This window comes from Xyrauchen texanus, chromosome 26 (assembly GCF_025860055.1).
Source record: "Xyrauchen texanus isolate HMW12.3.18 chromosome 26, RBS_HiC_50CHRs, whole genome shotgun sequence".
Classification (NCBI taxonomy): Eukaryota; Metazoa; Chordata; class Actinopteri; order Cypriniformes; family Catostomidae; genus Xyrauchen; species Xyrauchen texanus.
In genome coordinates, this window is record NC_068301.1 from 5,225,055 (window position 1) to 5,248,809 (window position 23,755).

At 45.5% G+C, this 23,755-nt stretch overlaps 1 protein-coding gene across 1 annotated transcript in view; it reads left to right on the forward strand.

Annotated features, from left to right (window-relative positions):
• Positions 1 to 23,755, forward strand: part of LOC127619549 (collagen alpha-1(XXII) chain-like) — an 88,074-nt gene that overhangs the window by 19,200 nt on the left and 45,119 nt on the right. Inside the window, 8 exon segments of the mRNA XM_052092405.1 lie at positions 13,865 to 13,976; positions 14,067 to 14,190; positions 16,405 to 16,680; positions 16,926 to 17,006; positions 19,319 to 19,435; positions 20,753 to 20,797; positions 20,928 to 20,990; positions 21,268 to 21,306. Coding sequence (XP_051948365.1) covers positions 13,865 to 13,976; positions 14,067 to 14,190; positions 16,405 to 16,680; positions 16,926 to 17,006; positions 19,319 to 19,435; positions 20,753 to 20,797; positions 20,928 to 20,990; positions 21,268 to 21,306 — 857 coding nt within the window.

The window sequence follows — 23,755 nt, forward strand, 5'->3', positions numbered from 1 at the left end:
ATGAGACACTTTGAGGTTTCGAATAGAGAGATCTTTTGCCCACCTCTGTTCTAAGAAATGTGGAGTTCTCTAGTGATTACGCAGATTTGGAGGATGTTGAGTTTGGGTCTTTAGGGGGTTCTGAGTTCCTCTGCCAGACTCCCACTCAAATTCATCAACCTAAAGTAAAGAAACAGACTGAGAGAGATAGTCAATCTTACCTGTGAAAGAAAATGACTATACAATCTGGAGCTCTGTAGGGGCGCTGAGTATAGAAGGTCTGATTCTCCGGCTTATGTTGACTCTATGCAGAGCTACAAAATGGTCAAGAAATTGTTTGCAATCGTAAATCAGATACATTTTTGGTCGAAGCAGGTTAGAACTGCCTCAGTGCATCCTGAAAAATCCTGAGACTTGAGAATAAAGGAAAATGAAATATATTCTTATGTCAAGGTGACAACATTCTGGATTTATGCTTTGTAAAATATAGAGATTTATTTCTTTTTATATTTTTGATGCATTGCATCGTTTTAAAGTCTATTATGTAACGTTTTGAAGAGAGTTTTTAATTGAAATTTTTTCTAAAAGGTTTGATATGGATTATGCTTACCTCTAAAAATGCTGTTTTTGGCTGTATTTGTTTTATGCTGTAAAAAAATCTGATTATAGCACCAAAGATGCTACATGATATGATCAACATGTTATGACATTTACAACCCATTTTACCTCAATTGAATGAAACAGGATATATATATATATACATGTGGGGCAGGACTTGATGTGGTCCATCAGGAATTCATTGGATTGTGAAAAGTGTCCATTCTAGAATAGAGCCAGACCTGAATGTGAATGTGTTCACAGTTATTTGGCTATTGGTTAACATTATTCAATGGCCTTTACCGATGAGGTGACATCAATTGAAAAGGCTTCAGAAACTCATTTTAGAGACAGAAGTTATTAAACTTTAATGAACTATTATAAAGGCCTTTTTTTGTAGAACAACATGCATAGATAAACCATGCACAATTAGATCAAGAATGTTTATTAAGACAGTAAATGGGGTCAGTTTTGATTTTTGACTTTTGTCTTTCATTTGTGTCAGCTGTGTAGACTTGACATTTGTGCTTAGATGTGTTTGGTTATGGTTCTTTTTGGGTAACAATGACAAGACTAGATCTCACCTCCTTTGGTGACTGTAAGTGTTAATTATGTTCCTTTGCTCCTGTAATCTGCAATATTCACGAGAACAACGATCTTCAGGGAAATTCCAGGTTCATGAGATGTCACATTGCTGAAGCTGCCAACATGCACGCTCATTCTGAGGATGTTTTGGAACATCAGTGTTGCCAAAGAAAGGCTGAAATTCATGTGTTTGCTGACTCACCTGGAAGTGATGAATCAAAAACACAATTTATTCTCAGGATGAGCTACCTTTAACAATTCAACATCATATCTTGTAAGGAAGGACATAACAATAACCTCAACCCAAATCTTAAAGCAACAATTTCATGCAGACATTGAAAGAATTTTTTTATATCATAATATTTCAATTTAATTTTAATTTTAATAATAATAAAAAAAAAACAGGTTTACTATCGTTTCCTACACTTTTCTCTTTCACTTCAGTTGTTTTCGCTCCTGAACAACCCTGTATTTTTTAACAAATCAGTTAAATCGAGTCAATGATTCAAGGATTCACTCGTAACACAAAACGTCTAGGTTACGTATGTAACCTCAGTTCCCCGATGGAGGGAACGAGACGTTGTGTCAGAGAACGACACTAGGGGTCTCTCTTGAGCGCCGATATTCACCTCTGTACTATGAAAAAAGGCCAATGAGAGTTGGCAGCCAGTATTTGCATGTCCCGCCCCCGGACATACGGGTATTTAAGCGGCGCAAATACGGGAGTTCATTCAGGATTTTTCTGAGGAGCCGGAAATGGTCCGGCCACAACAGGGGCTCGGCTCAGCGACGTGGCAAGGGGGACACAACGTCTCGTTCCCTCCATCGGGGAACTGAGGTTACATACGTAACCTAGACGTTCCCCTTCTGTCGCTCTCTTACGTTGTGTCAGAGAACGACACTAGGGGTCCACTTAAAAAGCGCCATGCGCTGAGCCGTGTACGTGATCCGCTGATACAGGAGCGAGCAGGTATTCCTACGTGCAGAACGACCAACTGTATCAGCCGCACGTACCCTTCCCCAATGCCCCATTTAAGCCATCAGGATTCCTTATCGTTACCCTGGAGGGGGGAACAAGGTGACGGCCGCCAACATGGGAATGGGCCAGCCTGGCTGGGCCTCTTTTCTCTCTATGTTTCTCGCATAGAGCAACTACAGCCGGGGCCCTTACACGCATTGAGGGAAGGGGGTCTTAGCCCTTGGTAGGGCGGGGAAGACCTGGGCGGGGGAAGACCTGAGGCAGCTGTGACTGCCTAAGGGAAACACGGCGTCAACTCACGTGAGGGGACAGAACCGTGGTTTTACACACAGGGGGAGTCCGAGCAGGAGGCCTTACCTGTGGGGCCCCTATACCAGTACAGGGTAGCTAGCGGTACCCGCAGTGGTTTGGGTCGGCGAGTCCCTCCGCAGAACTGCGACCCGCAAGGGCTAGGGGAGGAGCCAACCAGTGTCCCAAGCCTGGGATCTCCTGGGAAGAAGGCGCACTGTTTCCCCTGGTTAGGGGGAAGGGCGCTGGGTGCAAGCGATCCACCCGGTCAGATCGTCGGCGTGTCACCGAGTTCTCACGGGCTCGGTACCTGAGAGAACACGGGACGAAACTGACTCAACTCGGAGATTGTAGAATCTCGCAAAAGTGTTAGGTGTTGCCCAGCCCGCAGCTCTACAAATGTCTGCTAGGGCAGTGCCCCTAGCCAGTGCCCATGAGGACGCAACACTCCTGGTGGAGTGGGCTCGGACCCGCAAAGGGGGGGGCACGGCCTGGGTGTGATAAGCCAGGGAAATGGCATCGACAACCCAGTGGGCGAGTCTCTGCTTGGAGACAGCGTTCCCTTTCTGCTGTCCCCCAAAGCAGACGAAGAGCTCCTCAGAGCGTCTGGTGCTCTGTGTGCGGTCCAGGTAAATACGTAAGGCACGTACCGGACACAGCAGTGAGAGGGCTGGGTCTGCCTCCTCCCGGGCAGCGCTTGCAGGTTCACCACCTGATCCCTGAAGGGTGTGGTAGGAACCTTGGGCACGTAGCCCGGTCGCGGTCTTAGGATCACGAAAGTGTCTGCCGGACCGAACTCCAGGCAGGCGTCGCTAACAGAGAACGCATGCAGGTCCCCGACCCTCTTGATGGAGGCGAGCGCGATCAGCAGGGCAGTCTTGAGAGAGAGGGCCCTGAGTCCAACTGAGTCAAGCGGCTCGAAGGGGGTCTCCGGAGTCCCCTCAGGACGACCGAGAGATCCCAGGAGGGAAATAGGTTAGGCCGGGAGGGAATCATCCTCCGGGCACCTTTTAGGAACCTGACGATTAAGTCGTGCTTGCCAAGAGACTTGCCGTCTACCGTGTCATGGTGGGCCGCGATAGCAGCAACATACACCTTGAGGGTGGAGGGGGACAGCCTCCTCTCCAGCCTCTCCTGAAGAAACACGAGCACTGACCTAACTGCGCACTTCTGCGGGTCTTCGGCTCGGGAAGAACACCAGTTCGCGAACAGACGCCACTTCAGGGCGTAAAGATGCCTGGTCGAAGGGGCTCTGGCTTGGTTAATAGTGTCTATGACGGCTAAAGGTAGGCCGGCTAGACCCTCCGCGTCCCGTCCAGGGACCAGACGTGGAGTTTCCAGAGGTCTGGGCGCGGGTGCCAGAGCGTGCCCCGTCCCTGAGAAAGAAGGTCCTTCCTCAGGGGAATTCGCCAGGGAGGGGCTGTCATAAGGAGCGTGAGATCCGAAAACCACGTCCGGTTGGGCCAGTAGGGGGCCACCAGAGTGACTTGCTCCTTGTAGCTCTACAAATGTCTGCTAGGGCAGTGCCCCTAGCCAGTGCCCATGAGGACGCAACACTCCTGGTGGAGTGGGCTCGGACCCGCAAAGGGGGGGCACGGCCTGGGTGTGATAAGCCAGGGAAATGGCATCGACAACCCAGTGGGCGAGTCTCTGCTTGGAGACAGCGTTCCCTTTCTGCTGTCCCCCAAAGCAGACGAAGAGCTGCTCAGAGCATCTGGTGCTCTGTGTGCGGTCCAGGTAAATACGTAAGGCACGTACCGGACACAGCAGTGAGAGGGCTGGGTCTGCCTCCTCCCGGGCAGCGCTTGCAGGTTCACCACCTGATCCCTGAAGGGTGTGGTAGGAACCTTGGGCACGTAGCCCGGTCGCGGTCTTAGGATCACGAAAGTGTCTGCCGGACCGAACTCCAGGCAGGCGTCGCTAACAGAGAACGCATGCAGGTCCCCGACCCTCTTGATGGAGGCGAGCGCGATCAGCAGGGCAGTCTTGAGAGAGAGGGCCCTGAGTCCAACTGAGTCAAGCGGCTCGAAGGGGGTCTCCGGAGTCCCCTCAGGATGACCGAGAGATCCCAGGAGGGAAATAGGTTAGGCCAGGAGGGAATCATCCTCCGGGCACCTTTTAGGAACCTGACGATTAAGTCGTGCTTGCCAAGAGACTTGCCGTCTACCGTGTCATGGTGGGCCGCGATAGCAGCAACATACACCTTGAGGGTGGAGGGGACAGCCTCCTCTCCAGCCTCTCCTGAAGAAACACGAGCACTGACCTAACTGCGCACTTCTGCGGGTCTTCGGCTCGGGAAGAACACCAGTTCGCGAACAGACGCCACTTCAGGGCGTAAAGATGCCTGGTCGAAGGGGCTCTGGCTTGGTTAATAGTGTCTATGATGGCTAAAGGTAGGCCGGCTAGACCCTCCGCGTCCCGTCCAGGGACCAGACGTGGAGTTTCCAGAGGTCTGGGCGCGGGTGCCAGAGCGTGCCCCGTCCCTGAGAAAGAAGGTCCTTCCTCAGGGGAATTCGCCAGGGAGGGGCTGTCATAAGGAGCGTGAGATCCGAAAACCACGTCCGGTTGGGCCAGTAGGGGGCCACCAGAGTGACTTGCTCCTTGTCCTCCCTGACCTTGCATAGCACCTGTGCAAGAAGGCTCACTGGGGAAAAGCGTACTTGCGCAGCCCCACGGGCCAGCTGTGAGCCAGAGCATCTGTCCCCAGGGGAGCCTCTGTGAGGGCATACCAGAGCGGACAGTGGGAGGTTTCCTGGGAGGCAAACAGGTCTACCTGGGCCTTGCCGAACCTGTCCCAAATCAGCTGGACCGATTGGGGGTGGAGCCTCCACTCTCCGCCAGGCAAGGTTTGTCTTGACAGCGCGTCCGCTATCACATTGAGGTTGCCGGGGATGTGAGTGGCGCGCAGCGACTCCAGTCGCTGCTGACTCCAAAGGAGGAGACGACGGGCGAGCTGTGACATGTGGGGGGAGCGTACTCCGCCTTGGCGGTTTATGTAAGCCACCACCGTGGTGCTGTCTGTCCTGACCAGGACATGTTTGCCACGAATCATCGGAAGAAATTTCTTCAGGGCAAGACGAACGGCCAGCAGCTCTAGGCAGTTGATGTGCCAGCGCAGCGGGCCTTGGTTCCACCGGCCTGCGGCTGCGCGCCCGTTACACATGGCGCCCCAACCCAATTTGGAGGCATCGGTTGTAACCAGAACGCGACGGGACACCTGCTGCAAGGGTACCCCTGCCCGAAGAAAGCAGAGGTCTGTCCAGGGTTTGAAGGTTTGGAGGCAGGCAGTGGTAATTTCAATGCCGTGCGTGCCTTGGCGCCATGCTCGTCTCGGGACTCGAGTCTGGAGCCAATGCTGAAGTGGTCTCATATGCATCAACCCCAGTGGCGCGACCGCCGCGGAGGATGCCATATGCCCCAGGAGCTGTTGGAAACGTTTCAACGGGACCACGGTGCCTGGCTTGAAGGAAGCGAGGCATTCCAGCACTGACTGAGCACGTTCGTTGGAGAGACGTGCTGTCATTGAGACTGAGTCTAACTCCAAACCGAGAAAAGAGATGCTCTGGACTGGGGTGAGCTTGCTCTTCTCCCAGTTGACCTGAAGCCCCAAGCGGCGGAGGTGCTCGAGCACCTGGTCTCTGTGTGCGCATAGTAATTCCTGCGAGGGGGCCAGAATGAGCCAATCGTCGAGGTAATTGAGTATGCGTATGCCCGCTCCTCGTAGCGGGGCAAGAGCCGCCTCTGCGACCTTCGTGAAGACGCGAGGGGACAGAGACAGGCCGAAGGGGAGGACCTTGTACTGATACGCCTGGCCGTCGAATGCGAACCGTAGAAAGGGTCGGTGTCGAGGGCGAATTGAGACGTGAAAGTACGCGTCCTTCAGGTCTACCGCTGCGAACCAATCTAGATGCCGAACGCCAGATAGAATTTGTTTCTGGGTGAGCATTTTGAACGGGAGTTTGGACAGGGTCCGATTGAAAACTCGCAGGTCCAAGATCGGTCGTATGCCACCGCCTTTCTTGGGTACAAGGAAGTAAGGGCTGTAGAAACCCTTCTTCGTTTCGGTTAGAGGGACAGGCTCTATCGCGTCCTTGATTAGAAGGGAGGCGATTTCCTCGCGCAGGGAGAGGGCATGTTCGCCGTGCACTGTGGAGGAACGAACGCCCACGAAGGGGCGGAGACCTGGCAAACTGAATTGCGTAACCGAGTCGAATGGTCCGGTGCAGCCAGCGTGACGAGCTGGGCAGAGAAAGCCATGCCTCTGCACTCTGTGCTAGGGGCACCAAGGGGACAAGTATTTTGGACGTACCCGGCGGGGCTTCGCAGCGGTGCGGAACAGGTAACGCAGCATCGGGAGGCTCTGTGGCGTCCCGAGGCTCTGGTGCTGAGAATAAGCTCAAAGCACTTACCTTGTTCCGCGCACCCGGCAGGGGGCGGGTTCGTGACAGAGGAGGAGGTCTGATGTCGGCGTCCTCTGGACTCGTCTGAACCGGCCAGCCGGGGAACAGTCGTGGGGCTGAGGGCGGGAGCACCGCATCCTGTGCGCCGGGACTGTTGAGGCCTGAAACACAAGTGCCGTGAGAATGGCATTTGCGGGCCATGTGACCCAGAGGTAAAGGAAATAGCTCTTTTATTGAGAATTTGGGTACCGCAGCCCCTGTCAGGGGGTGCGGCAAATGAAAAAACACAAGATTCTCCTCCCGGCCCTCCACCGGGGGACGGAGCGGTCTCACCATCTCCGGAGCTAACTTCTCGTCCTCTGGGTCCGCTGTCTCAGGGACGTTTGGGAGCCTTCCGGGTCCTCGACGGGGTCCGTGAGGCAGGGGGCGTACGCTTCCTGCGGTTTGCTCGACGCTGGGGCTGAGAGCTGGGCCCAGGTTGGGGCGGAGCAGAAGGTCTTCTGGCTGCAGGAGGACGCCCTCGGCGAGCAGATGGGGCCTGGGCCGTGGCGGCAGGCTTGCGGCGTGGCATGATGTGAGAAATGGCCTCCGTCTGCTTCTTCACCAGGGAGAACTGCTGGGCAAAGTCCTCCACGGTGTCGCCGAAGAGGCCGAACTGGGAGACAGGGGCATTGAGGAAGCGAGTCTTGTCGGCTTCACGCATCTCAACCAAGTCCAGCCATTGCTGACGTTCCTGGACCACCAGAGTGGCCATCGCCTGCCCGAGTGCCTGCGCTGTGACCTTCGTCGCTCTCAGGGCGAGGTCGGTCGCTGAGCGCAGTTCCTGCAGCGTGTCGGGATCAGGGCCACCCCCGTGCATGTTGCGGAGTGCCTTGGCTTGGTGGACCTGCAGGAGAGCCATGGCATGCAGGGCGGAAGCGGCGCGTCCGGTAGCGCTGTAGGCCTTCGCGGTGAGCGAGGATGTTGCTCTACAGGACCGGGAAGGGAGTACAGGGCGGCCCCGCCAGGTGGTAGTGCTTCCGGGGCATAGATGGATCGCAACAGCTCTATCCACCTGGGGGATCTCCGTGTACCCGTGGCGCGCTCCGCCGTCGAGGGTGGCGAGGGCGGATGAGCAGGTGGCATGACGAGTGGAGAGGGGTGCTCTCCACGAAGACGTCAGCTCATCATGCACCTCCGGGAAGAAGGGTACTGGGGGGGGCGAGGCTGTGAGCGGCGCCCCACGCCCAAAAACCAATCGTCTAGCCGTGATGGCTGCGGGGAGGATGGAGGGTTCCAATCCAGGCCCACACTATTGGCTGCCCGGAAAGCATATCGGACATCTGCGCTGTCGGCCTCCTGCTGGGCGTGCAAGCCCGAGGCGGCAGCCCAGAGGAGCCCTCAGCGTCAGAGCCCACGCCCTCCGATGTCGCGGCGAACTCATCTGCTTCCATCGCAAGAGGGTAGGCAGACTGGCTGTGAGGCGAGTCGCCGCCACCTCGAGCGGGACGGAGTCAACGAGCGTGCTGGGGCGCTGGTGGTCCGAGGGGCGTACCGGCGGAGCTGCACCCGCTGCCATCCCCAAATCACCTCCATCGCCAGCCGCATCGTCCTCAATCCCGTGGGAAGAAGGAGCGACGCGGGGGGCGGCTGGAGTGGCTTGCTTACGGTTGTAAGCAAGCCGTGACCGCAACGTTGTCATGGTCATGTTCTCGCAATGAGAACATGAACCATCCACAAACGCAGCCTCGGTGTGATTGCTGCCCAGACACACGAGACAACGCCTGTGGCCGTCGGAAGCAGAGAGTACTCTACCGCATCCAGGAACAACACAGGTGCGGAAGGGCATCTTTAAAAAGACGCGTCCTGAAAAGGACGTTCAACGCCGCTGTGTTTTTGCTCTTTTAGAGGAAATTACTCTTTTAAATAAAATCACTCTTTTATGAATGAAAGACTCGTGAGAGATCTTTCTATCTGCAACTGTCGATGCGCTCAGGGGCAGGAAGTGCACAGCCGTGCAACCAGGAGAAAGCCACTGTTGTGCGCCGCAGAATCCAACAGCATGCAGCAGAGGATAGCAGGAACTCGGTGTGTAGTCACGCAGCAAACTGCAAACACGACCATCGGCTCCGAAGAAATTTTCTGAATGAACTCCCGTATTTGCGCCGCTTAAATACCCGTATGTCCGGGGGCGGGACATGCAAATACTGGCTGCCAACTCTCATTGGCCTTTTTTCATAGTACAGAGGTGAATATCGGCGCTCAAGAGAGACCCCTAGTGTCGTTCTCTGACACAACGTAAGAGAGCGACAGAAGGGGAACACGCTCATTTGTCGCCACCAACTGGCTTAAAGAGAAAGTTCAGCCAAAAATGAAAATTGTCTCATCATATACTCACCCACATGCCATCCCAGATGTGTGTGACTTTCTTTCCTTTGCAGAACTCAAACAAATATTTTTTAGAAGAATATTTAATCTCTGTAGGTCCATACAATGCAAGTGAATGGTGGCCCGAACTTTGAAGGTCCAAAAATCCCTTAAAGGCAGCATAAAAGTAATCTATACGACTCCAGATGCGATTTGACAGGTGTGTAAAACAGATAGAAACTGAGCAGTATATAAGACCTTTTTTACTATAAATCTCCACTTTCCCTTTTATGCACTTTCTTATGCGTTTTTGAAACAGCGAGACGCTGTAACATTCAAAGACGTTCGTCTGGCATGTGTTTACATAGGAAAGCAATGGTAAAAAGAGCAGATTCGTGCAAAAACATGTTTGTGGTGAACCGCCCGGAACTCGTACGCTTGCGCGTGTCTGTGAGTGAGAGCATATGCATGAAAAAATTACGTTAGGCCTGTTTATTTATTCATTAATTAAAAGGCCGAACCTGACCTGAAGTCCTACTTGATTTGGTTTGGGCCAAAACCAGACAGTTTGCAGACCTTTACTTGCCGATAAACGATGGCTTACTGTTTATTACAAACACACTGTTAAATGAAAGATACATGGTTTACTTCCCGAAATGACTGAAGGGTGCAGTACAGTTGGCACTGCTACATCTTTCAATAAAAGAAAACATTGAAAAGCCTGCAGCATATTGTAATATTACTCTGTAAAATGTGTTGAACAAACAAGTAATCATGCTATGTAGTGATGAGGCACGTTGTTAAAAATAAACTTAAGCCATATATTCCAAATGCTGGGATCCCTCGGTGCAGTTTCTCCACATCCATGCACACAACAACGTCTTATACCACGACGATGGTACATGTTGTGGGCCGTGCACATGCAAACGTTTAATGTCTCGTGATGTCACGAACACACAGATTTCAAAACGAGATGTTTCATCAGGGTGGTAACCTTTAAAAGTTATTTTTAGACTTGGGGGGAAGTTTTGAGTTCTGAAACTTACAATATGTTTTTATAGTACATTTACCCTTTAATACTGTATGTCTAAATATCAAGGACATTTTTATTTTCCATTTCATGACCAATTTAATACAAGTCCTTTGCTGCTGGCCAGGTGACAATTGCAATGTGCGCAAAAGTTCCCCTTTAATAAAGACATGCATTATATCCATAGAAAGGTTTGTCACTCAACAGTGTTAAAACTCTGCTGTAGCATTTTAATGTGGTGATATCCAGGGCTGGTGGCCAGACGATTTGCATTGTGTGCAAAAGTACATGGATGGATCAAAGGTATGTGCCATAACGCACTCATCTGCGCTGCGCCACAGAATCCACCCAGCCTTTCTTTCTCTCTCACAGTTTAAAATAAGACTCAGGCTTGATTATACGCTTTCACTTGCCAGGCCCTAAATTACAGGTCCTGTTCCTTGTGCGAGCAAAGTTCCTCCAAAGGAAAGAAACACTACTGGCAGAGAGTCGTGCCTCGTGCACGGAGACAAAGAATCGTAGAAATGAGATGATGACAAGTGAACAGCTGGAATAAATACTGAACAAGGTGTGAAATCAAACAAACAGCTTGAATTAATAAATCAAATGGATAAAACTAAATATACAATGATTATGTATCTAATATACACACATTCAGACATTCAGAAATGACAAATGTATGATGAATTAGTTAATTTTTAACTAAAGTAAATGTTACAAGTTGAGAGAAATGGAAATACAACAATCATTGTTTTGTTTTTTATTTTAACATTTTATGTTATAATGTTTTTTTAACTTTTCTGTTAACACAGTATCTAATTTCCATGTTCTTAGCCACCTGTTACCATACTATTTCTATAGACACACACACAGCCTCTCGGCTAGACAAGAAGTCTTGGCACATTCTCACATTACCACCAAGTTAAACAACTTCAAACATCCTTTAGTTAAAATAATCTTCCTCTCTCGACTGTTTAAAAGAACCTATGTTTGCTGTTCCAAGCACATCCGCTGCAAGAAAACAACACGTAATAATGCTCATCAAGTGGAAGTGAGATCTCTGTGACACTACATTTCATTCACGGAGAGGACTTTACTTTGGACTAAAAATACTGATATCATGACTTTCTGTCATCTGTGAAACACAAAAGGAGATGTTTAGCAGAATGTCCAAGCTGCTCTTTTCCATACAGTGTAAGTAAATGTCAACCATGGCTGTAAACAGGGCTGGACTGACAATCTGGCATACCGGGCATTTTCCCGGTGGGCCGACGCAATTTGGGGCCGATCAGTGGCAGACTGGCCAGCGGGAGAACCGAGCGGGCCGGTGGGTTATACTTTAAATGTAATTAGAATTCAACAACATGTATGTACATAATAATTACATTGTATCACATGGTTAAGTACATAGCAGTTAAGGTCACCTAATATAACGTGAGTATCGCCAAATGACTACAGCACCATAGACACTCTGTGCCGGTGTACTGATGAAGTTCACAGTTGGATGAGCCAAAAAGTCCTTCAGTTAAACAATGACAAGACAGAGGTAATTATGTTTGGCAACAAAGGCGAAATTCCCAAGGTGAACATCCTGTATACCTTGACTTCAAGGGTCTAAAAACAAAAAATCAAGTAAGGAATCTTGGTGTCATTTTGGAGGCACTTAGTTTCAGTAGTCACATCAATAAATCAACCTGCTATCATCTCACAAATATAACGTGAATTATATGTTTTGTATCCATTCAAAACTTAGAGAAACTTGTTAATGCATTCATCACCAGTATGGTGGACTACTGCAATGGACTCCTAACCAGCCTTAGACCATTAGACCATTAGACACCTGCAGCTCATTCAAAATGCTGCGTCCAGGATTCTCAGCTGAACCCTAATATCTGAGGATAATGCTCCAGTTTTAGACTTAACACTGGCTTCCAGTGACATTTAGAGTTTATAAATCACTCAACGGCCTAGGACCTAAATATATTGCAAATATGCTTGTTGAATATAAACCTAACAGACCTTTCAGATCATTAAGATCAAGTTTGAAAGTTTTTCTCAACCAGCATTAATGTGTCGCCAGATCAACCCTTGATTTCCTTCCCCAGGCAACGCCCTGGCCCCGCTGGCATCACTATGGTGACAGACTTTGTATTGGTTACAGAAGTGCCCTGGTTTGGCCACTAAAATAGGGAGGATAGCCAAAACAGCCAACCTCAGCTTATGCAGTGGATCCATACAAAAGCACACTCATGCTTGAGACCCAGTGACGTAATTGCACATGAAAGGCGGTTTTTTAAGCATCTGCTACAGCAAGTGCAGTTTAATGACTGTTGGCTATGGATCTAAAGCATTAATTATTGGGGCTGATATCCACAAACAGAGCAGAGCTCTACTTTCCTTCTTTGAAATAACAATGATGTCATATTTGATCCTAGAGGCGCAGACGTTTTTGTGCGTGAGCATGGAAAGTGGTATATCTTTTTGAAATCAACAGGTTCAGACTTATCACTGAAAATGCAGGTGACAATTCAAGAGTATTTATTTCTTCAGTGTGGTTTTGGTAGTATTTAAAAAATATTTTTTTTATAAAACGACGTTCTGGAATACTTCATTCTGATTGGTCAATCCTGACATTCTGCTGTCAAATGTTTTTGTACAATGCTAAACAACTACAATGCCTTTTCCAAAGGCAAATGTTTTCCACCATTGTGCTACGTCTCTTGTAGTGCTTCGCCGTCAACTCAAATGAATATTTCATGTCCATTTGTTTACTTGGTAAGTAGCCGTGTAATAAGCAAGATATGTACCGTCAGCTGGTCATTATTGCAAAAGTAAATCCCTTCTGCATTATCACTTCATGGGGGTGGCTATGGCTCAGGTGGTAGAGCGGGTCGGTTGCTAATCGAAGGGTTGGTGGTTTGATTCCCGGCCCACACGTCTCCACATGCCAAAGTGTCCTTGGGCAAGACACTGAATACAAAGTTGGTCCCAATGGCAGGCTAGCACCTTGCATGGCAGCTCTGCCGTCATTGGTGTGTGAGTGTGAATGTGTGTGTGTGAATGGGTGATTGGGACACCTTGTAAAGCTCTATGGTAACCTCTAAGGTTAAAAAAGGCACTATATAAGTGCAGATCATTTACCATTATCCCTTCATTTATTTTATAAAATTTTCAAAATGTAAAATGTTTTTTTTTTTATGTATTTTTCAATTATTTGTTTAAGGCCATTTGAAATTAACTATTTAGAAATAAAGATTTTTTTTCTTTATTATATCTGTATATAAAATGTACCCCTGAAAAAAATATTCTGTGTCAACTTGCCTTGTCTTGTACAAAGTAGAAGCTCCCATATAACCAACTTGAATTTCAACTTTCAAAGAGACATCTAAAAGCGAATTCTCTTTTGGTTGGGGAAAGTTTGTTTAAATCCATCCAAAAGAGATCAAGGTTATATTGTCCCATGTTTTACCGTCTCATGGTCACCACCTAGTGGTTATTGATGGAAATACAGTCATCAAAAATCAGGGGCATGTGCCCTATTGCGATATACCTCTCAGAAAACCTCTTACTTGTAATGGGTATTATTATTCAGTTTTCTTCATATTAATTACACATGAACAATTTTGGTTTAAACATGTTTTTTTCCCCTGTTGCTCTCAGGTTTTGATTTGATGGAATATTTCAATGTGAGAGATTTTCTTGGGGAGAAGTTTGAGCCAGGTCAGACTCCCTATGTTCGGCTTGGTACCATGCCCATAGTCCAAAAAACAGAGTGGGTGACATTTGAATCATTCACAAATACAGTATGTACTTTTACATTGAATACAAGCTTTATGAACTTTCTTTCTTTCTTGTGTTTTAGAGATGTGTTGCCTCAAGGTCTACCTGATGAATATGCCTTTGTGACTACATTCAAGTTCAGAAAGACCTCTCGTAAAGAAGACTGGTACCTGTGGCAGGTCTATGACAAATATGGCATCCCACAGGTGTGTGCTCCTAAGGGGCCTTGTATGATGCACAAACAACAGCCCCCACTCAATGGAGCAAAACAAGATTTCCATTTCAAATTCCAGTACCATCATTCCAATTGTATTTGTATTAATTTAATTTATTCATAATACCAATTATGGATGTTTCTTTAACTTTGGGCACGTTTGTGGCACAAGTGTTTTCTTTTGAAAATACTAAATTAAAGATATTGTTCTCCAAAAATGAAAAATCGTACTCACCCTTATATCGTTCCAAACCCAAATTACTTTTTTCTTATGTAGAACACAAAACGGTTCATTTTAAAGAATAACTTGTTCTGTCTTTTCAATACAATGGCAGTGGATAGTGACTCACTTTAAAGCTTAAAAAAGGACCCAAAAGTACCCTAAAAGTACCCCATGTGACTCATGCATCATTGTGAAGAAGTCAGTGGAAAGAAGGAAGCGAGAACCGGCTTGATAATATAAATAATATTTTTAATGATAAACTTAAAAGACACAAACACACACATGACGGACATGTCCGTAAACGATCTCTCTCTCCCACACAATCCTCCGCAGTCGGCCTTTATCCCTCTCGGAGGCTTGATTAGCCTGATAAGGGACCGGGTGTGTAAAATCACGACCCGGCCCCGCCCTCTGCCCTGCCACAATCCTCCCTCGTTCTCTCAGGCAGGGGAGCCCCCGGCATGACGTACACCCCCCTCTTTCCCTGGGGAGGGTGTGCCTTTTGCCCCGTCTGCCGGCAGGTCATCCCCGTCTACCTGGACGAGGAAGGGGACAAAGGGAGGGAAACAGAAATAATTAAATAGGGGGGTACTTCCTGTAACAGTGTAGTACCCCCCAAAAAAACACTGTAAAATTTGAATGAGAGGGAAAAGGCCACCGCGGAGCGGCAGTGAAAGAGAGAGAGAGAGAAGAGAGAGATGAAAAAAAAAAACACTTACTCGCCAGTTCTCCGATATGCCGTAGCTTGTTCCTCGGCCACTCCTCCACCCTCTAACGGAGGACAGCCACGCCTCTCCGGGCGGATCAGAGGCAGACCTCCAGCCCCTGGTGGACGGAACGCCGCGTTCTTGGGGAACAGAAGGGGTCTCCCCTGGCAGCGGTTCTCCCGCTCCAAGCGGTCGGCAGCGAGCCCCTCCCCGTTTCAGCGGCTAGTAGGAGACTCCCCCAGGCTCCAGGCTGTCGGTTAGGAGCCTCTTCTCCCCTCGCGGTCGGTGCCGTCGTCCCCCCGGCAGATGTCCACGGCTGCTCCGTTGGGGTGGACGGTAGTGGCGAGAACTCTACTACGGTGTATCCCTCCTCCTTCCCGGGTTTCGGCACTAGTGTAAAGGGGTTCAATGGGAAGGAGGAGGTGAGAACCGGCTTGATAATATAAATAATATTTTTTATGATAAACTTAAAAGACTCAAACACACAATGACGGACATGTCCGTAAACTATCTCTCTCTCCTGCACAATCCTCCGCAGTCGGCCTTTATCCCTCTCAGAAGCTTGATTAGCCCGATAAGGGGCCGGGTGTGTATAATCAAAACCCGGCCCCGCCCTCCACCCCTGCCACAGTCATGTTCCAAGTTTTCTGTTGAGTATGATGGTTTGGGCAAGAAACTATGGGAAAATTAAGTCAATTTTCTGTGAAAATCTTGATGTTTGTTTAGCACTTAAGTTCTAACATGAACTCTTGAGCCACTGTGAATAAGCCTCTTATAGTGCTCATGAATGCACAAGGAATGCCAAGGTTTTCGCTAAAAAATGACTTGCATTTTGGGTTGTGTCTCACCAAAATCTATAGTGTGCCTTCAGAAGCCGACCACATGGACTACTTTTATGATATTTTTGGGCCCTTTTTAAATGTGTTGTATTAAAAGGTGGAATGGGATATTCATTAAAATGTCACCTTTTATTTTCTGCAAAAGATAGGAAGTCATATGTGTTTGGAACGACATGAGAGTGAGTAAATGAAAATGAAAGTAAATGAAAAAAAAAAACTGTCTTTGTATCACATGAAAGTCTCATTAAAACTAACTTAGACTTTCATATAAAAATGACATAATTCTCATTTGACGCATAAATGTCTATTTTAGACAGATTAAATAAATGAGTTAGAGTGTGGCAAGTGTGTTTTAACAGAGATGGTTTTCTAAAAGTCCACAGGGACTAAAATGTCCATAGTTGAATGAACACAAATATGTTCCAATTATTCACCAGGTCTCAATCCGTCTTGACGGCGAGAACAAAGCAGTGGAGTACAATGCGGTAGGCCTGACGAAGGACGCTGTCCGGGCGGTCTTTAAAAACCCAGAAGTGGACAACCTGTTTGACCGTAACTGGCATAAGATCGGCATGAGGGTGGACTCCAAGTCTGTGTCCCTGTTTCTGGACTGTAAACACATTGCGTCGCTGCCCATAGAGGACAGAGAAGACATCGACATCCAGGGAAAGACCGTCATCGGCAAGAGACTCTACGACAGCGTTCCCATCGATGTAAGTTAGATGTGTTGAAAATGATGCCACTAATATTTACACAAAATGTTTAAATGGCAATTCTAGTTCGGTTTAGCTTACATTAGGCAAGTGTGTCATTTGTGTACCACTAGAATCACCAAACAGATTTGCCAAAATAATGGCCACAACACAAACCTGATGTCTTAATTGTGTGCTAGTATTGAGTTAGTATTTCAGTTTAGACCCAACTGAAATCTTTGTAACACATAGTGTGTCTTCTATAGTTTGACCTCCAGAGAATGGTGATCTACTGTGATGGTAAACAGGCAGAGCAAGAGGCATGTTGTGATATTCCTGGTGGCCCTGTAAGTACATCTGACTCACAAACACACACACACACACACACACACACACCTTCATTTTTGCCTCATATCTCTAAAAGAAGAATATGCATTTTTTTTTTTACCTGCAATACAGGTGAAACTCGAAAAATTAGAATATCGTGCAAAAGTTCATTAATTTCAGTAATTCAACTTAAAAGGTGAAACTAATATATTATATAGACACATTACAAGCAAAGTAAGATATTTCAAGCCTTTATTTGATATAATTTTGATGATTATGGCTTACAGCTTATGAAAACCCCAAATTCAGAATCTCAGAAAATTAGAATATTGTGAAAAGGTTCAGTATTGCAGGCTCAAAGTGTCACACTCTAATCAGCTAAACACCTGCAAAGGGTTCCTGAGCCTTTAAATGGTCTCTCAGTCTGGTTCAGTTGAATTCACAATCATGGGGAAGACTGCTGACCTGACAGTTGTGCAGAAAACCATCATTGACACCCTCCACAAGGAGGGAAAGCCTCAAAAGGTAATTGCAAAAGAAGTTGGATGTTCTCAAAGTGCTGTATCAAAGCACATTAATAGAAAGTTAAGTGGAAGGGAAAAGTGTGGAAGAAAAAGGTGCACAAGCAGCAGGGATGACCGTAGCCTGGAGAGGATTGTCAGGAAAAGGCCATTCAAATGTGTGGGGAGCTTCACAAGGAGTGGACTGAGGCTGGAGTTACTGCATCAAGAGCCACCACACACAGACGGGTCCTGGACATGGGCTTCAAATGTCAAACGTCTTACCTGGGCTAAAGAAAAAAAGAACTGGTCTGTTGCTCAGTGGTCCAAAGTCCTCTTTTCTGATGAGAGCAAATTTTGCATCTCATTTGGAAACCAAGGTCCCAGAGTCTGGAGGAAGAATGGAGAGGCACACAATCCAAGATGCTTGAAGTCCAGTGTGAAGTTTCCACAGTCTGTGTTGGTTTGGGGAGCCATGTCATCGGCTGGTGTTGGTCCACTGTGCTTTATTAAGTCCAGAGTCAACGCAGCCGTCTACCGGGACATTTTAGAGCACTTCATGCTTCCTTCAGCAGACAAGCTTTATGGAGATGCTGACTTCATTTTCCAGCAGGACTTGGCACCTGCCCACACTGCCAAAAGTACCAAAACCTGGTTCAATGACCATGGTATTACTGTGCTTGATTGGCCAGCAAACTCGCCTGACCTGAACCCCATAGAGAATCTATGGGGCATTGCCAAGAGAAAGATGAGAGACATGAGACCAAACAATGCAGAAGAGCTGAAGGCCGCTATTGAAGCATCTTGGTCTTCCATAACACCTCAGCAGTGCCACAGGCTGATAGCATCCATGCCACGCCGCACTGAGGCAGTAATTAATGCAAAAGGGGCCCAAACCAAGTACTGAGTACATATGCATGATTATACTTTTCAGAGGGCCGACATTTCTGTATTTAAAATCCTTTTTTTTTATTGATTTCATGTAATATTCTAATTTTCTGAGATTTTGAATTTGGGGTTTTCATAAGCTGTAAGCCATAATCATCAAAATTATATCAAATAAAGGCTTGAAATATCTTACTTTGCTTGTAATGAGTCTATATAATATATTAGTTTCACCTTTTAAGTTGAATTACTGAAATTAATGAACTTTTGCACGATATTCTAATTTTTCGAGTTTCACCTGTATTTACATTTTACATACATTTTTTTTTCTTTATTCATCATTGCTGTTTAGTTTTATTCTCATTAGAGTTAATTTCAGGCTGTCTAGAATTATCGCTGTCTAGTGGCATTTTCCTGTTTAATTAAGATGGCTTTAAGGGACTCAAAATAGAATATATTGTATATCAAAAACAGAAATAAAAAATAATTCTCTTTTATTTTAGTTAAATTTAAAATGTTAATTTTATTAAAGAATTTAATTAAATTTTAATTTAATTACATTTAATTTAATTATTTTATTTTATTAAATTAAAATAAATGTAATTAAATTATTTAATTAAATAAAATTTTTGAATGAAAATAAAATAAAAAATAATTCTTTTTTGTTTGTTTAATTATTTAATTCTTTTATTTTTTCATTTAGTTTTCATCTTTGTTTTCATTCACAATAATAACCCTGGCGGCGACGCTGGGAAAAATGTCTCACAGGTGTTTGTTTTGATTTTTGGAGTATCTGTAATTCAATATCAGCACAGTGAATTTTGGAGCTGTATCTGAATCCTTCATTCATGCTATATTCGGAGCCATTCAGCAGCCCTTTTCCTCTCTTTCACTTTCATAAACACATCCAATTCTCTTTCCTTCCCTCGTTCACTCTCCTTGCTCAGTGTGAACAATCTCTGGTGACCGAGGCCCCCCCACTCCCTTTGCCCACCCCAAAACCAACAAGTGCTGAGCAGAAGAAACCAGCCGTAGTGAACTGCTCCTGCCCTGCAGGGGAAAGGGTAAGGTCCTCAAGGTCAAAGGTCATAGATGCATGTATCACACTGCCATGTGGATGATTTCTCTGCATACAAAAAATTGAATATCAGCCTTATGAAAATTTACAGTTTTCAAAAATGATTTACGGTACATGAGGTAGAAAATGCAAATACATGTTTTCTGAAATCATGTGCTGTAATCATTTTGGTCACATGAGTACGATGGGAATGTTCTGGGTTCTATTTACAGCATCTGTGAAATTTTTTGGATTACCACCAAAAGTATTTTCGACTGGTCTCTCTGTTTGCAAAAACAAACTAATTGTTTTTACAGTAATGCCCTTATAATGGAAGCATATGCGGCAAGACAATGCGCCACAATAAACATTTAAATCCAAACCGTTTCATCAGAATAGCCACAAAACGAAGATATTGCGTAATCATTTAGCTAACTAACCTTGTCTGTGTTCTGTCCAATGTCCAACTGAAAGCAAACTGTACTTAAAATACATATGCATATAACCAAAAAGTTAATTTGCCTAGAAAAGTAATTCTATCAGGGAGACTCACAGCTGGAGTGAAATTAAGATTACATTTATTTGATGAATATAAAACAGAAATGTAATGTCTCTCTATGACGTAAGCCTCGTCTGGCAGTCCGAAGAAGTTGTACTCGGAAACGACATATCCTGCCGGAGATAGGAGGCATGGGCGAGGAGCCAACCCCCGTGCAGGACGGGACTCGACAGGTGGTGGTGGGGTGGTGGAGGTTGCCGTGTTAGCAATGTGATAGATTTTGAGCAGACTTATAAAGCAATGGCTTACATGTGATTGGCTAAGAATTACCCAGCTAACAGTTCGATGATGTACAGCTGCTAGTCTTCCCGCAAGAACTACGCTGCGCTTACATTTCCACCTTAAAAGGTTTATAATGATTTAGACAATTTCCAGCTAAACTAACACATAATGGAAGTTCTTTAACAGAAATATGAGCTACACATATTCGGTCTTGCCCCATAGACTTCCATTGTAAGTTTACTATTGTAGACGCAATTTTTGCTTTAAACAAACTGAAGAATTAACATATTTTTTTGTGGTAATCAACATATTTTGTCAATAGAAATGTTGTCCTTTTTGAACTAGCATTGAACAGTTCTTCAAAGAAATAAGGCTGGATATCAGTTTTTACTTTACCTTTCTTTTGTAATGCATTCCATTCCACTTGTAATGCATTCATTCAGTGCACTCTTTTATTTCTGACCTGTGTTTCTTTATTTCATAACATATCCGCTAATATCTCTAACTCTTTTGCTATCTCTCTCAATCTTTCCCATCCTACAGGGCGAGACAGGCCCACCAGGTGCCGCGGGGCCCAAGGGCGAAAAGGTCAAATCGTGTTTCAATATCACAAGATATCAAAATTCATATAATATTCCTTGGGATACTGTGTGCACATCTCTGGGTGCATTTCTGATGGGTTCCTCATTAGTTCTTTACATAAACTGTACATCTACAGGGGGATCTTGGTCTAAAAGGGGCTGAAGGACCACCAGGACTTAAGGGGCTGAAAGGAGAACGTGTACGACACTTACACTATTTCTTATAAAGCATAATACAGCTTTGTAGATGTTTAAACTGTGTAGACGAACTTACATTCAGTAATACCTGCCTAACTGAGGATTGGTGTATTTGGCGGGAATATATATATATATATATGCTTTTGCAGTACAGTTTTCTTAAAAAAAATATAGTTGTAGATTTCTCAAAACATATGAATTTCATATGATATTGCTTCTATTTCTGCTGTCTCTCTGGGCCTGGAGAATAATTGATCCATGTTGATTGATTAATTGCAGGGTCAGGCTGTCTCTATCAAAGGTGATAGAGGGGAGAAGGTAAGATCATGGATTTAACAGCCAAACTCCTCAAGACAGATAAAACACAGAGTATGTTTTGTGTACGTGTTTGTTACTCTCAGTGTGGGTTTGCTATATGTTTTTGTGTTGAGCTCATTGCATGCATTTTATCATCATCAATATGCATCTAGAGTCCAATTCAGAAAGGATTCAAGACTCTGAGGAGGTTAAACAAATTACACACAGCAACAAAAACATGATTTTGCTTTCAAATAAGTTTTATTTTTCTTACACATTTGGCAATGTCGTTTTTTTGTACCCTAAATGGATGTTAAGCTAACTTTACGGGAAAACCATATTATTTTGTGCTTTGAATCCCATCTCGATGCAAGTGTGGTTGTCCTGTGTAAATTATTGTTACTCGAACATCATTTAGAAAACGTATTGTCCAGAATATGAGTTCTTCCTTTAAAACTCAAGTCTAAGATTGCCAACAATGTAGAGCAGGAATTACCACCTTTTTAAGGATAAGAAAATTTCTATTCCATATACAGTATTGAACTGTAGAATTATGGTTTTGCCAACCTCTGCCAAGAACTCTAGCACACCAACTCGTACCGCTTAAAACCACTAAAAAACTACTAAAAAAAGTGGATAGTGATACAGACTCCAGCACATAATCACCTAAGCATAACATCATAATCAACCTACAGTATATTAGTCAGAAATGCTTATGGGGGGGGGGTCTGGGTAGCTCAGCGAGTATTGACGCTGACTACCACCCCTGAAGTCGCGAGTTTGAATCCAGGGTGTGCTGAGTGACTCCAGCCAGGTCACCTAAGCAACCAAATTGGCCCGGTTGCTAGGGAGGGTAGAGTCACATTGGGTAACCTCCTTGTGATCGCGATTAGTGGTTCTCGCTCTCAATGGGGCACGTGGTATGTTGCGTGTGGATTGCGAAGAGTAGCATGAGCCTCCACATGCTGTGAGTCTCCGCGGTGTCATGCACAACGAACCACGTGATAAGATGTGCGGATTGACTGTATCAGAAGCGGAGGCAACTGAGACTTATCCTCCACCACCCGGATTGATATCTTAATTTCACACTTGTGATGAATCTTTTGATTCAACAATAATATTTTTCTTTGTAAGTGTCTTGAAAAGAGTCTAATTGTCTCACATACTACACCGTCAAATTTAGATGCCAGTCCGACGCACACAGCTAGATAAATGTTGCATGCAATGGGTCAGTGGAATATCCTGTAGGCGACCAAGAAACAGCAAATGTGAATATTGTTCCATACATTGCTGATATGAGGATTAGTGGTGTTTATTAGTGCAAACACTGTATTAAACAATGCATAAAATATAACAGTCTTGTGTTATGCATTATGCATGTTTAGTTATTTCTTTTGTTTTTGTATTCGTATATAAATATACAGTACATATGTCTGTGTACTTCTAGGTGTATGTATGTAAGATCATTGATTTGCATGAGCATCAATGTGTGTGCAATTTTTGTATGTGTTGTAATGTATTTCCATGTACTCACATGTAGCTATGGGTTAATATATTAGTTAGTAACACACAGAGGAGTTGGCTGGTTAAACTGCATGATGCCGCAAACGCATGTCTGTGTTTGAGGTGTTTCTCCGTCTCTGTATGTGTCTCCGTCTTTGTCTCTGTCTCTCTTGAAACCTCACTTGTTGTCATTTTGTTAACCTTTTCAAACTGAAATTATTGTTGGCTGTCTTCTTGGAGCTGTGGTGGAGCAGTTCATGTGTTTTGACATTGTTGAGCCATGGTGCTGTTGTGGATGTCGCAGGTTCGAGTCTGGACTGTGACGTGTCCTGATCGATTCCCACTCTCCTAATTACCTTATTTGGGCCAAATTATATGGGAGCATGACATGTATTCGGCATGGAAAAGGCAATCCAATGCCTTGTGATGATAAGTTCAGTGAATTCATCCATGATGCCGATAAAAAAAATTAGAATAATAACAAAAAAATTCAATAAAATGCACATCATTACATTTTACATTTACATTTATGCATTTGCAAGACGCTTTTATCCAAAGCGACTTACAGTGCACTTATTACATTGACAATCCCCCCCGGAGCAACCTGGAGTTAAGTGTCTTGCTCAAGGACACAATGGTGGTGGCTGTGGGGATTGAACCAGCAACCTTCTGATTACCAGTTATGTGCTTTAGTCCACTACGCCACCACCACTCCATTAACAATTAAAATATTGATTACAAAATTTTTTTGTACTTACTATATTAGAGTATCATGTCATAAGTATAGCAACATTTTAATTCAGATGATGTATCATTACATGGGCAATGCCAGCGTTTAAATCAAAATTAGGCATTCTCTTCTGCGCTTTTCAACCGTCGCTTGACTCTGTTGCTGAAGCACTGACTCGAATAATGTGGAAGCTACGTAACCGAATTGCTGCCATGAAGTGCAATATGAAACAGTAAC